The following is a 15,321-nucleotide window of genomic DNA, read 5'->3' as shown; positions in this document are numbered from 1 at the left end:
AGCACTTTCTTCTTTAATCAAAGCATGACCAAGTTTGCTGTTACAGGAAGCGTAGAGTATATCATGTAGTAAAATACTGCATTACATGAAGTGTTGGTAGTTAATTCCAGAAACTTCTAAGGAAAGTGAAATTGCTTGAGGTCTACAATCCAGTGCTAATTTCAAAGAACCTATTTACATGAAAAAACCCCACTTGTGTTTTGTGCTCACCGCACTCAGTAGGAAGAGAAGTTGGTCTCTGAATTGCAGATTTTACAAAGGAAACCTATGTGTTGTTGGAAAAAAACCTGCAGATGAGCAAAATGGGGGGTTTTGTGTACAGCGAAGCCTTTACAGCAGCTTGTTGTATTATAGAACTTCGTACCACGTGACTTTCATCCTGATAGGTACAATAGTCTATAGGAATTTCCTTTACAACATTGTGTTACTAAACAAGCAGAGTGCTTTCTTGTGGCCAAATATTCAGGACAAGAGTTAAGAGGCATATCCAGATCCTGACACTTCTCCAGTGCAAGCAACTGTATGAGATTTTGATGTTTGCTATGACCTTGCTCCAGACACCATCCCCCAAATCCCCAGCAATAAGGCAACTTGCATGGCTTAGGGGATTGGTAATCGGATACTTCACCTCCAGGTCGGACGGTAGGTCTCTGGTTCAAGAGCAGTAAGGCTTTGTAATGACTTAAATACCATCGGCTATTTATTTGGAGGCATATGGAGAAGTGAACATATGATTTCCGTGCAGCAAGCAGTAGGCATGTCCACATATAGATACAAACATTATGACAGTTGCCAGTCTGTTAGAAACGCTTGAATGACAGAGTATCAGTCTAACAGAGGTTGATTATTCCCTAATAACAGTCAGGATTGTGCCTTGTTTTAGTGCTGGCTGGGTAGTAGAAGCATCATGGTTTAGACAGTAAACTGAGAGGCAAAAATCTGTGTTTAACCCTCTCCCTCTCCAGATTGTAAAAGACTTTTAAAAGTGGTTTTGAATGTTACTGGAGACAATCCAAAGCCAACTTTAATTTGAATTTTTTGTCTTAGCTGGTACGAATTCACCAAGAGCAAAAATATGTTTTGAAGGCATTTTTAGGCACTTTACTACATAGGAGAAACTATAAGTGCAGAATTTGAAACTTCAACGCGTCCTTAATGAGGTTAAAACTGAAAAAAACCTACTTCCAAGGTCGGTATTAACCTGCTACTTTTGGAATCAGACTGTACGGCCTGTGTATGAGCAAAAAAGGTGGATGATGCTCCCTGTGGTGGAGGGACCAGGGCCGGCAGGTGTAACAGTAAAAGAGAAACGTGATGCCTCCTCCAGTCTCCTGCCGACGGCAGCTCCAAGAGAGAGAGGTTGGCTGGCATCAGCACCCTGTCCACTGGCCCGCACTGCCTCCCAGTGGGCATCAACCACTTCTCTTTCCTGGGGAAACGCAGGGGTTTTTAAGATGCCCAGTACAGAAGCCACTGTCCTCGGACAGCTAACGGGGGGATTCACCAAGGGCGAGACTTCTGGTTTCTGCCAACAAAACACAACAGAACTCTTGGTCGCTTTCAGGCGTGCAACCCTCAGTGACAATCAGCGTTCACCCATGGGTCTCTGCAGAACGCAAGCCTCCATTTAAAAAAAAAAAAAGTTTCGGCAGGCAGCCTTGCAAATGTGAATTCATGTAGTATCGGCTGGCACACAGAGGGCTCTGTCCCTGTCACTCACAGCTTTGACAAGCAGCAGCAGAGCAGTATCACATCACATGGCTGTGGCCAGTTTTACAGTACCCTCCCTGCAGTGTGAGAGTCATTTTCTTCTCACTCTTCTTGAGTGTGCTCAGAGCACCAGCACAGGACAGTAAAAAGGGACCCCAAAAATGGAGAATAAAACAATGGGAGGAAAGAGCACTTTTTGCCACAGTAAGGTCTCTGGAAAGCAGTGAAAGAAGAGTTAAGGGGAACATTTCCATACCTCTTTGCCAGCCTACAGAGCTTCAGTTTGTTGCCCCAACCGGCCTTTTCCTACTGGGCTCAGCGAGCCAAGGGATCTGTTCAGAGCCGGGCACCTCAACTCCATGCCTTTCCCAGCAAAAAAACCAATCCCTCCCCGCCCTGTGCAGGTGCTGTTACCTACCTGAAAACAGTCACGTAAGCCTTTGTGTTGAGGTGTTTGTGTGGTTGCTTCAACTGCAAACAGGGAGGGGGCTTTGGGGAAAACACCTCCGGGGACCCGTGGAAGTCACAGTGCAAACACTCCAAAGGATTAGAGCTGTTGCCCACGCTTTAAGCATCGCATTGTCTACATGTCATACCACGATCTTACAGAATGGGGGGAAAAAATGACAAGGTGCTAGAGCACTTGTACAAGTTATATGAATAAACAAGAGAGTTCTGTGTCTAGGTGTGTCCGACTACAAAGGTCACTTAGGTGTGGGGTTTTTTTTTTCCTTCAAAGTGATCCTGTTCAGGGTGTAATACCCTGTTTTATTTCTACAGTGCTTATCATCGAAAGTTAGTGTTCAGGATCCTTGGATCCTTGGATCCTGAGCTGCGCACAACAAACAGAACTGAAAAACATCGAAGTGGATTGCACTGAATACACAGAAAAGGCAAACGTATTACATTGGAAGTATTGTTCTTGCATCACTCTGCTTTGCGGAGTGCTCACATAATCAGGTTTGTGTGTGCGTGCACGTGCGAGACTCCTTCAAAGAAGGAAATAGGACGCCTAACTTTTAGTGCAGAAAATTAGTAACAAAATACGCACACGCTAAGGGCTGATAACATCTCTGTAATCCCGTACTTAACCTGCTATGCTCAAGAAAAATTTGTTGACTTTTCGGTGTTATTCTGCCCGGGCTGCGTACGGTAATTAATGGGCCTGTGTTACCCTAGTCCTACGACAATCACTGAAGTTAAGCGTTTGCACCTTCGTTCTTACCAGCCGGTGCCCCGAGCGGAGCTGCCCACCCAGCTGAGAACAGCCAAAACCCCACTGCAGCGCCTCCATTCCTTCCCGTTTTCCAGGCGGGTTTCAGGCGCGGTTACCCGGGCTGGAGCAGGTGCAGCGGGAGCACACGCCCGGCGGGGCGGGGGCCGGGGCCGGGGCCCGGTGCGAGGCGCCCCCGCCCCGGTGCGGGGCGGCCACGTGGACCCGCGACTCCCGCGGCGGCTACTTCCTGCTCCGCATCGCCCCGGCCGCGGCGCCCGGCGGGGAGGCAGGCGCGGCAGCCCGCGGCGGGGAGCCTACCGGGGAGGAGGGGGGGAAGAAAAAAGGGGGAAAAAAGAAAAAAAAAAAAAAGAAAGTTTGTACGTGCAGCGGCGGCGGGAGGAAAGCCTCCGCAGGCGGGCGGCTGCCGGAGCGCAGCGGCGGCCGGGGGAGGAGGGGGAGAGGCGGCGGGGCCGTGCCGCGCCGGGCGGGGGGCGGAAGCCCGCCGGTGCGCGGGGCCGGTCGCTGCGTGCGCGGCGGCGGGAGGTGGAGGGCGGGCGGGCGGGAGGATGCGGCTGAAGCTGGGCTTCCTGCTGCGCGCCGTGCTGCTGGCGGGCAGCTTCTTGGGGCTGCTGCTGCTCTGGTCCTCGCTGTCGCCCCGCGCCGAGGAGCCGGCTCCCCCGGGACGGACGCGGGTGAGTGCGCGGCCGCGCTGGGCGACGGGGCGGGCGGGAGGGAGCGGGATGTGACCGGCTGCGGGCGGGCGGGGGGCGGCTGCCCGGGCTGCGGCCTGCGGCGCCTGCAGGCCCGAGAGGGGAGCGCGGAGCGGCGGGGCCGTCCTCGGCCGTCCCCCGGATCCGGCGTCCCTGCCCGGGCGGCGCCGCGCCGTGGCCCGCCGCCGCCGCGGGGCTGCCCGGGCCGCGGCGTGGCCCGGGGGCGCCGCACTCCGCTGGGGCCCGGCGGCCGGGCCCGACGAGTGTCCGGTCAGCCCCGCCCCACCCGGCGCGGGGCCGCCGCAGCCCCCCGTGCCCGCCGGGGGCCGGGCCGGGCCGGGAGCGCGCCGCCGGTGTCCGCCGCCGGCATAGCGGTGCGGGCAGCGCCCCGGCGGGGCCCTTCCCTGGGACCTCCCCGCCGGCCGTGCCCTGGGCGCCCAAACCGCCTGGGTCCCTGTCTCCTTCGGGGGCTTCTCCGTCCCTAAGATAGCCGCGCTGGTGTAAGGTCTCCCCCAGAGCTTCAGCAGAGGGTGCCGGTGTTCCCCTCTCCCGCATACCCCGCCGCCGCGCGTCAGCTTCCTCACCTTTTCCTAACTAAAGGGCAGGTTTCGCCAAGGAGAAGCAGCAGATCAGGTAATATAAGAACAGCGCAAGGAAAGCCAAAAGGCGTTGGATTGACCGTGCAGGCGGTGCAGATCTCCCACCCCGAAATGGTGGGGTAACCCGTGAGGCGCGGGGTGGGCAGCGCTCCGGCTGAGAGGGACGGTAACCTCTAGAAATGCTTCGGGAGGTCAGGCAAACACATCTGGGGAGTGAGCCTTGCTATGGCTTGTATTGGTCACATCAGGTGAGAATAATCTGGCTCTTCGACACCAGGAGTCAAAGTGCTTTTTCCGTTTTCTCCAGATGTTTTAGAACTGTAGAGCATAACTGGACTTAAGGGGATCTGCTTGAAGTGAGATTAGTCAGGATTACTTTAATCTTGGTAAAGTCATAAAATTTTACAGGGATTATCTTAAAAAGTGATCTTTATGGTGTGTTCACTGATGATCTTGGCCCTCTCTAGTGGGCTGCTTTGAATAACTGTGGAAGGCAAGTGAGCTGCAGAATTCCTGCTTTTGAAAACTGGAAATGACTCTGGACTCCTGCAGCAGATGCTCTGTCTTCTGAAGCTGTTAGTTTGCTGTATGTTGGCAGTTACTGCTGACATAATAGTCCGTAGCAGTTCTTTTGGAGATGCGCAGTTTATTAAGCAGTGAAGTTTCTGTAATCTGTTCTTCTAGACACAACACGGGCTTTTCTGTGTACAGAAAAACCTTTAGGAATTTTATTTGCGTACCTCCCAAGAAAACGTCAGGCAGTAAACGTTTGGTGTCAAAACCAGTCAGATTACTTTTCCTGCTTAGGAAAGGGTAACAGACCTGGAAAGTGACATTCTCTGAAAAAAAAAAAAAGGTATGGTTGTATCAGTGTGTAGGGCAGTGACCATCTTCAGATGATTATTCTGGGGTGACAACTGAAGTACTGCAGTCCTGCAGTGTGTGTATGCTGTACCAATTTATGCAGGTGCTGTAATGAATCACGCTATCCTTTCTCACAAGCCCGAAGGCTTTCACTTGGAGACTTTTGAGCTGAACCCTTGTATCCACCCCCATTCGCATGTGAGGTCTAATTCCGAAATGGTTTCTAGCTGGTGCGCGTGGCAATAAAGGAGTCGGAAGAGTTTTTGCAGTCCAGCCCCTGATGAAGCAGCATTCTGTCTTGATTACCCCCGCTTTGATTGGAGGAGGAAATATCCATGACAGCCACCTCAGGAAATAATTCAGTCTTTGTTGGGAACAAATATAATTACGTTAAGTAAACACTGTCAAAGATGAAATCTAAACAGAATATCTGGTTCATTAACTAGATCAGCTGTTTATTTGTCATTGTGATATATATGAGAGCATACATATATGCTGCTTCATCATTTTCTGGGAAACGGTATTGTTATTACTAAATTTATGTTTTGGTTTGCGCTGCTTTCCTCCTCAGAAGCTGCTCAGGCGATGAATACTAGTTAAACAGTAGCAAGCAGGCTCGCTACTAGCACTGCTCCGGCATATTTCTGGAGAGCTGGCAGAGCCCAGGAATACATCCGAAGGTGAGGGCCTGCGTATCCTGCATCCTGCTGGGCGAGGCAACGTGGACCCCGTGAGGTGGGCTTGTGTCTGGGGGGTCTGCTCCCTGCCACACCTGGAAGCAGACTGTGCGTTGGTACAGTTTCAGCATGTTGGAACTAGGAGTTTAATCATAACTGCTTCTCTGAAATGCACTGCTGCGCACTTTGTTCAGTGATACAAATGCGTATGTTTGCTCTGTTGTTAGGTGCTGGAAAGTTTGTTAAGCTAAAGATAGCAGAGTAATTCTTCTTCCTGTACAACACCCTCCTCCCTTTGCTTGTGCTGAAAGCTCTAGCCAACAAATGTAAAGTTCCTTCTCAGACACTATCAGCTTAAAATAGAATTTAACTTTTTATAGCTAACCTCAGGCAGCACCTTTCCCTCTGCACCGTAACCCTGGGCACTTTTTAATAACACCGAGGCATTAAAGAAGCAAAGATGAAAAGTTCTGCTGTGTTGTTCTTTTTATGTTTATAACCTTGAACCTTTTCCTGCTTACAGCAGCAGGCAAGAATGGGATAAACAGTAATACTGAAGATCTTGTAGTAGTGTTATCACTATGTACCTTTAGAAAAAAAGAGTATATTCTCCCTTCAAATACTGTGTTACTTTTTTTCTGCTGATCTTAAAAGATTTCAGAGGATCTTTTGGAGAGGCAAGATGATAAATGTACAGAGAGTTTTCAAAGAAAAAGTGAAAGTGGAGAAGTGGCTGTTTAGGAAGGAAATGAGAGAACACAGAGGTAATAGCAGTAATACAGACAGTCGGAGATAAGACCTTTTTTTCTGATAGAAGACTACCACAGATACGTTGAAAGCATATTCAGAAGTTGGGGAGACAAAGCCCTTCCCCAGGTAATCTGCCTGTGGAATAATGTTTCTGTAAGACGCCATTTGAGGAAAAAGTGCTTGTAGGATTTGGAGGGAGAGGTTAAGTATTTATTTATTTATCTGCATTATCAGAAATATCCAAACAAAATAAAATAATCCTTATCCTAAAGAGCTTTTAGTTTCCAATCTAAACCAAATAGAAACAATGAAAAGATACTAAGGTCTGTCCTCAGAGTCTTTAAAAGCTTATCTGCTTTTGTGTAAGTCAGGACACCTGCTATCTGATTTTAAGGATTACAAGAGTACTGAAGATTTAGGCAGGGACACTCTTGCTTATGGCTGTGAGAAAAGATTAGGTAGAATCATTGATTTGATCATTATATGCATGTTGTGGGGTCTTTTGGATGTTTTCTGGTACGTTCTGCTCTTCTGGATCAAGGGATCACGGTTTTGGAGCTGGCAGGAAATGATTGAGGCTATTCATCGTGAGAAGATTGCTGTAGGGATCCCAGCTACAGTACTTGCTGGTCTCCAGCGAGATGTGTCGCTAATGATCAGCCTCAGAGGTACAGTCTTAAAAGCTGATGTCATCAAGGAGTGGGTAGTACAGCAGGCAGAACCAATGGACTGAAACGGTAAAGAAAGATTCATTACTGAAAAGTTGAAAACAGCATATTTGGAGGAGTAAATGTAGCATAGGTCAGCTTTAACTCTCCAAATCTTCAACACTCCAAAGTATTAAAGTACCAAAATCAGTATTCAGAAGCTTTAAAAGTTATCTATAATTGAGGTTGGTGGTTTTGGGGTTTGGTTTGGTTTGGTTTTGTTTTTTTTTTTTTTTTGAAAGATCGGTTTAGCCTACCTGAGGCAAAGCTCGGAGTACAACTTTGCATGCTCATAGTCTATGTGGTAGTATTATCATCAGTGGTCTCATACCTCCTCTAATCTTCACTGGAGCACTCCAAGAAGCTGATAGAAATGACCCTATTCATTTGTCCATATGAAGGAAAATCAGTAAGGAAGAGTGTCTAGCATGTTACTTATCCCCTTCTGGAGCCTAGGAAGGGAGTAAAAGATTTGCTGGAAGTGTGCGGCTGACCTTGCACAGGTCAGAAATGTGGTGGCGACATTGCAAAACCCACGAAATAAATTCCCCGTTCTGCCCTTTTCTCATGTGCAGCAAGGAGAACTTCCTGAAATCTCGGCACAGGCTGCCTGGCCTTGTATCTGGGAACCCGGTGCTTCAGATTTGAAGCATTACAATACTTGCGGTATTTCCCGACTTTAGCTAGCCCGTAGCCGCTGCACCTGAGCCACCGATGGGCTGCCGTTAACTTGCCTTGCCACATATTGAAGGCATTTAATTTTCTGTGTCTGTAAGTGACGTGTTCTTAATGGGCTTTTTGTTTAGGGAGTATTTGTTTATCAACAGTTCTTAGACTGGCTGGACTGGGTTCCCAGGGGTTTCTTTGTGTGTATAACTAATTGGACAACCGTCCTCTTCCTCCCACCACCCCTCAAAGTGTGCACGTCTCCTATGCCGGGTGTGCTGTCGGTGCTCTACGACTTAACAGGAGCTTTTGAGGTCACAGCCTCCCACCCTTAGACGTTTATACCCTCACCCCGCGCCAGGACAGTCAGCTGTCTTTGCTGCCAGATGCCACGGCAGCCCTGCCGTGGCGAGGGAGGAGCGGTTGCCCTTGGATCGGGAAGGGAGGCTCTGCCCAGGGCCCGGGTGCAGGTGGCGATTCTGGCACGTCCCTCTGGTTCAGGAAGGCAGATGATGGGCTTGCAGCCGGGGCTGTGGGCCCTCACCAACCACCGATTCCCAGGTGGCCGCTGGAAGGTGGAGAATTTATGATGTGGAGGCGGAGGAGTTGGGGGAAAAAAAGAAACAAATGCTGAATGGACGTTTTCGGAGCTTTCTGGTGCTACCCCTTCTTCCTCACTTTAAGGATGGCTAATATCCTGTATGCCTTGGCTGGATTGTCACCGAGAACTTAATGACAAGTTGCAGACTGAACTTGGAGTGTTATTGTGGTTTAAATTAGATTCTTGGCAGTGGAAGTCCCAGCAGAAGTTCTTCACTTTCCCTTACGGAGTAACGGCAGATGTGCTTAGGAGAGAAACCGAGACGCAGGAATCTGAAGTTGGTATCATTTCTGGCGGAAAGGTGAGAATCGGAGTAAGATGAGAGATCTGATGTAACAGGGAGAGTGGTGTTCAGTAGTGAGGGATTCAAGTTGTCCGAGTAATGCATTGTGGTAAACAAGTAATCAAATAGAAAATGATCTCCCTCTCTCCAGTTGCTTTGTATAGTTATCTATACATCGCTCACTTTTTTTACTGGTTTGCCTTTCTATAGTTGGGTGAGACCTAACACAAGGAGTGCCACATCAGTTCTGCCACTCCGGCATTATCTGAAAGCTGAACGCAGTCATTCATCAGCTGGGTGTGACAAGCTCCCTGCAGGTGCAGGGCTAGACGTTGGCACGCCGCCTTCTGCAATCAAAGCCGCAATAAGTCACTACTTCTTGCGTGACACTCAGCAGAAATGAACACCTTGACAAATTTTTTTTGTGTTCAACAAGTTTTGTTTGAAATCAGGGCGCAGGGCAGCAGCGAGCTTGCTATAGCCAAAGTATTGCTGTTCTTGGAAGTAAGCATGACTTTCTTTTTCCTCTCTGTTTATTACAGTAATCTTTAGTGTTGCTAGCAACAGTAATAGGCAAAATGTTTTGAGATATTAAATGCTAATTTTTTTTAATATGTGCTTTCATCTAAATTGGCTTTGAAAAAGCTTGTAAAAATCTGTCACCCTTGGGAGAGTGTAAAAACCCCAATCCCTATCATATTAAAAGTGAAATCTTTTGACAAATGCTTCCAGTTATGTTGCAGAATAAATGGCCACAAAGCGGTTTCCTGAATAATGTGAAGAAATGAAAAAAAAGAAAAAAAACCATACATAATTCCTACAATTTATGTATACATACATAGATTGTATTAAAACTTTCTTGAACTCTTTTGTCATTAAGATCCCGTGTAATAAGTTAGGTAAGTAACTCATTATCTCAAGGCTATTAATTATGTAAATATCTACTCCTCTAGAAAGAGCAGTTTCGCACCGTTTTGGATGTATGTGACAAGATTCCCTTTGTCCTATTCTAGCCCCAAGTGTTACCATTTGTGGTAACACCCGAAAAATCAAAGCTCTTAAGTTAAGGCTGGCATTTGCTTTTTAAGAATCCCACTGCAAGAAAAGAAACCAAGAAACCTTTGGCAGGTTCCCCAGCATAGGATGAAAGGTGGCTCTGCGCTCTTAGGTGAAATTGTGCAGCAAAAAACTTAGTAATTGTGTCCGTTTAGGGAACTGTACAGGTAAAATTATTCCCCTGTTGAAGTACCTAAGGGAGAAACCGCAGAGATCAGGAAAGATCAACACAATGGGTTGGGTACGTTGCCATTTGTTTTTTTTTTTAAAAAAAAAAAAACAAACAAAACAACAGAAGTGGTAATTTGTGCTGCTTAGTGGCCAAACAACGGGGCATTAAAAATAGTGTGTAATAAAGTCTTTTTTAAAATAAAAATCTAGGTAATAGTTCTCTATTTTAAAGGTGGTGAATTAAGCGATGATGGCGAAGCTGAAGCAGTAGAAATTCTGGTGCTAGTAAATTGAGTTATCGGAAAAGGCCCGGTGGGTCACGGGGATGCCAGCCTTGAGAGAGGTACGTACACGGGCTTTTGGCCACACGGCCGAGCAGCGTGCACCTTCCCTAACCCAGGCTCAGCAGAGTTAAAACTGCTTGTATTGAGCTGACGTTCCCTAATGAAAAATGACAGTATCTTTGTCCTATTTTTGTCAGATATTAAATCAGCATTACGGGAGACTGCCAAGTGGAAATAGGGCAGGATAAGCTGTTACATTAATAGGTTTGACTTCTACCTTGGGGGGACGGGGAGGGGGTGCATTTTACAGAAACTAGGCCATATAATCTGAGAGAAGGATTCCAAGTCTGGTAACAGTTAATGTTTAATTACTAGATTTCCTCCGTAAGTGTGGAAAACAAACGTCTACTGTGAACGATTAGTTTAAAAATAGCAACACGCTGCTTAAAAGGCCGCCTCCTCCATCAGTTTTCTTTAATCTTTTTGTGAATTAAAGGGAATTTATCTTGCTTGAATCTGCCTTCAGCAGTCCACCTCCGCCCCACAGTGCTCCAGATTTAGACGCTGTTTTGGTGAGTGAGGTTTCCCCCCCGCCGTGATGAACAGCACTGCCGAGGCAGCGTGTTCAGCAAGGAAGACGTTGCCGGAACGGCCCAACGCAGGGGAGCAAGGAGCAGCCAGCAGCGCGTACGTCTGCGCGACCGGTGCTGCTGTTCAGGCTTGGGTTTGGGGGTATTCTGGCCCTTCACCTAATACAGGTTTCAGGGGAAAAAAAAAAATTAAACTCGGTAGATTTCCGTAAACTTACACCAAAGGTTAAGGTTGTGCTTTACAGCAGACTTCTAGATTGGGATTTATCAGGGGATTTAATTGTAGCCTCCTCCTTGAAGGAGCTTGCTGGGAAGGGATGTGCTTTTGTGGAAAAAGAGTGTTTTGTTGTTAATAATTGTAAAAAGATATAGAGGAGAAGGCTAATACTTGTATTCTACCTTTTGTTTTTTAAATAAACATCCTTAATGTGTTCCCCCTGCAAGGGACCGAACAGTTTTGAACTGTTTGCTTACTCATTGGACTATCATTTGAATTGGCAGGTCTGAAATTTGAAAAAACACATTCTTTGCTTAGTGCGAGCTGGTTTTTAAACAGGTTGGTGCTTTCCTAGGGATGCATTTTATAGCACAGAATTCCTGTATTCTGAAAACCTATTGACTTCCCATATGGGAATAAAAATATTATTCTTAGCGGGGTACATACATACGTTATTCCTAAAACAAAAATGGCTACTTTTTGTATGAAGAGATGATGCTTAAAAAAGGATTGTATTAAGCAGGAATTAAGCATGCTTCTCCATGCATAAGCATGCTTTCTTACAACTCGCAGAACAAATTGCCTTTTTTTTTCCTCTCTGTTATAATAAAGTAATTGTTTGCTGCTCTATGGTGGCCTGTATTTCTTTCAGGTTTCTTTCTTACCATGTCTTCTTGAATCCTTCATTCTAATCGTTGATCCAGTAATGTTTTTTTAGTATTCCTCTGGCTTTCCTAAGCTACAACTTATTTTCCTTTGATTTCCTTGTGGAACGTTCAGTTGCAAATAGCAGCAGTTGGCATTGATGTGGAGTAAACCTCTGAGCAGCAGGAGAGAATTGTAGGGAGGTATAAGGTAAAAACAGTATGCCGGTTTACATACTGTTTACATTGGAAAACTTTCTTTACAGTTGAAGGTCTCAAAATATAACTGTTAATGAAATTAAAGCATAAGCAGATGGTGCTCAGCCCACAAAGTTTCTTACTTATTTTGTTGTCTTTTAGAAAATTGGCAATGAAAAAGGCTCAGCAAGAACTGTTCTGACTTGAGTGAATACAGTTGATTTTTTTAATAAGGCAGAAAGTATTATGTTAAATAGTGTGCTTTAGAAAAAATACAAGATTTTTAATTAAATTGAATATAGTTTTTTTCATATTTGAACATTTTTGTCACAACTTGGGGATTAAAATTTGCTTTGGTTTTAAGCTGTAGTAAGATTTCCCTTTTAAGGATGACTTAAAAAAACAAGGAATAGCATTTCAATAGGGCTGAAGCATAGCAGCACCCCATTTTATTTCTCAATTCCTGCCTTTATGGATTTGAGATATTGAAGCAATGTCTTTGTTTTGAGCTAGTATATAAGAATTCTAGATATGTCGAAGAAAGAGGTATTTATCGTTTTAAGTTGGCTGTAGAAAATGCCTCATCTGTGATAACATTTTGAAGCAAAACCAAAGAAAGTAACCAAGCTACTTCTTAAAAGCGTCTGGGATGGTAATGTCATGAGTTTTCTATTCTTCCTATTGAGGAAGGAAGACCAAGAAAGACAATATTGAGATAACGGCGTGTTCTTTATAGAAAATAAATTGTTCTCTGCATGCTTTAATCTTGAAACAAGATTTGCTGCACTCTCACTTAAATGAGGCCTTGAAGTCAGCTCTTCCAGGCTTGTAATATATGTCTTTTATAAGCCATGCATGTGTCAACGGTGCATTTATCATGCACCTTAGACTGCTTCACCTGCTCTGGCTCTGCTAATCCATCTCCCACAGTGTTATTCTAACATGCCAAAGCCTCTGAGAAGCTTTAAACAGCAGCTATGAAATATGTTGGTTTTTTCTCACTTCTTCCACGTTTTCCATCCTTATTTCCCTCCCCTCTATGAAATACCTTTTTCCTGCACAGAACTAAGACCTTCACCAGTGATTAGCTTAAAAACAATATCTCAGTAATCTGCAGAGGTGGAAGAAGGGTGGGAGGTGGATTTTTTGTTGTTGTTGTTTGCTTCTTTTGATGGAATATGACCTTTCAGTAATTGTCTATAAGTGTATCACCTGCCTCTGCTGGGAGATCAGAGCAGCTCTCTTAGCCAGCAGCTCTCAAGTCCAGAAGGATGGTGCGTGGCTTTCCTGTGCCTCAGGTCCTGCTGGTGGGGAAGAATCTCCTGCTGCCTCTTGTATCACTTTTTGGAGATCATCAGCTCCAAATGCTGATATTTCACTCAATGTAGGATACTCCTACAGCATGAGACTTACTGATTTTGTAAAGTGGTCTTGAGTACTCTCTGTGGAGGTATTCCAGCCTTGGGTGTCTGAAGTAAGACTGCAGATTAGTTTGAGATGCATTTGTGTGATCTTGGTGTCTAAGAGTTGAAGACTCCTTGTGTCTTTCGTCCCTCTCTGTGTTTTCCAATACCAATCTAGACTAAAAAATAAGCTTCAAGACAAATATTTATGTAAACAGTACAAGAAAGGTTGGGCTAAGGAAGGACAAGAAGTGTTGACTTGACAGTGAGGCTCTGAAGCTCTTCGAGCAGGTCCAGGCGTGAGCTTCTCCTTCAGGGTCACCAGCAGAAGAAACATCCTCAAGGAGTGCAGCTATCCATGGCGCTGCAGTCAAGACTGGGAGAAGACCTCGATGTCCAACCTGGGGCCAACGGTTACTCTGGCCCAGCTTTGGCAATGTATGATGAGACCCTTGAGTGCTTACGTACGGAGCAGTGAGGGGGTGTCCAAAGTGTCACTACCACCACCATTATTTCCTGTAGAGAAACAAAGGTGGGGAATCTCTGTAAGATACAGAGTCGCCATATTACAGAGCAGACTTGCTTTTTCCATGAATAGTCGCGTCAGTCACCTCTGAGGGAGTTACCAAGTTTTGCTCCTGTTACTATCTTCTACCAGGGCTGGTGATGACAGGGGAGTTGTCAAGCTGTTGTGATAAAAGGGAGCAGACTGCCAGGATAGTTCATGTAGCCTTTAATCTTTGTGTATGCCTGAGGGGCCTTGGGAAAAGAGGATGTCAGGGAGCAGGCTGGATTAATTTTTCTGGATGAGATGGATATTTCCTGAGGGTTGGCCTACTTTAAAAATAATTAGAATTCTTTGAAATCTGCTGTCCCTGAGCACACTTCATCTGTCCTACATCCCCTTTCTCTGACTCCCGTACGCCTAGATCTTGTGGTTGAGAGATGCCTTGTGCCTCTTTGGGAGGTTATTGTTTTGGCGGTATTTCCCAGGGATGCATAATTTCTAAACCCAAGCTGACTTGAATGTATGTGTGTGGTGAAATGCGCACACGCGCTGCAGGTAATCAGAGGTACCTCGTTATGTTTTTGCTGTGAAGCTGAGAACAGAGAGGCTGCTGGGCGTACAGTAAGGCATGCAAGACACCGATTTGCAGTTCTTAACTTTTATATTTACTGGAAACAATAAAATATCTTTTTGTTTAAAATTAACTTTTTTAAACAGTCCTGTATGTTTGTGGGGGGTGACGAAGGTATGATTGGATCCTTAGGAGGAGGCTTGGTGATGATCATTGACTGCCGCCAGCATAAGTCCGTGTTAGTGTAATGAGGTGCATTGATCTTTTGTTGTTCCCGGTTCTTACTCCAATCTCCTCCTCAGCTGAAGGATGAATACCTCAATTTATTTCTTGTTTTTCCTGGTCAATTTTTTTTCCTTATTGATTCTTTGTGGGAATTTGGGGAGTTGATTAGGCTTATTCTCATGACCCCGCTGTTCAACAACTTAAGAGTTTTCTTGCATTGCAGTAAGATATTAAATGATATGGATATCTGAAAGTAAGGAAGGAAGATAAATGATCAGACCACTTCTCTTTATCCTCTGTAATAGCTTGGGCAGTCTATCTTCTAACAGGTTCGTCACAGGATATAAAATGCTAAGGTTTTTATGGAAAAAAAACCTGTTTCATTTTAAACTCTACAATTCATGTCTACGATTAAAGAAGTCTTTACGGCCTTAAACGCTAAGCACCAAAGCTTTCACTGATAGACTTGGCCAGTTAGCGTTGCTGCAAAGGAGAGGCGGCTTGAACAGGTTTTTGAACAGGTTTTATCTTGCACGATATTTGCAAGAATTTAGTCTGTACTGATAACTTGTCAAAATACAGTTTGCAGTTTAATCCTAGCAATCCTCATTTTCAGGAATTGTTCACAGCTGTTAATTTCTAAGAAACAGACAGAACTTTTATCTATTAAT

General features: G+C 45.6%; 1 protein-coding gene across 2 annotated transcripts in view; it reads left to right on the top strand.

The window, feature by feature from the left end:
- The first annotated feature begins 3,372 nt into the window (after positions 1–3,372).
- Positions 3,373–15,321, top strand: part of GALNT7 (polypeptide N-acetylgalactosaminyltransferase 7) — a 75,077-nt gene continuing 63,128 nt past the window's right edge. For both annotated transcript variants that reach the window (XM_075149327.1, XM_075149328.1), the window contains exon 1: positions 3,373–3,618. In XM_075149327.1, the coding sequence (XP_075005428.1) occupies positions 3,493–3,618 (126 nt within the window). In that variant the 5' untranslated portion in view covers positions 3,373–3,492. The remainder of the gene's footprint in view (positions 3,619–15,321) is intronic.

This window comes from Calonectris borealis, chromosome 4, assembly GCF_964195595.1.
Source record: "Calonectris borealis chromosome 4, bCalBor7.hap1.2, whole genome shotgun sequence".
NCBI lineage: Eukaryota > Metazoa > Chordata > Aves > Procellariiformes > Procellariidae > Calonectris > Calonectris borealis.
This window is presented reverse-complemented; position numbering and strand designations above follow the sequence as displayed.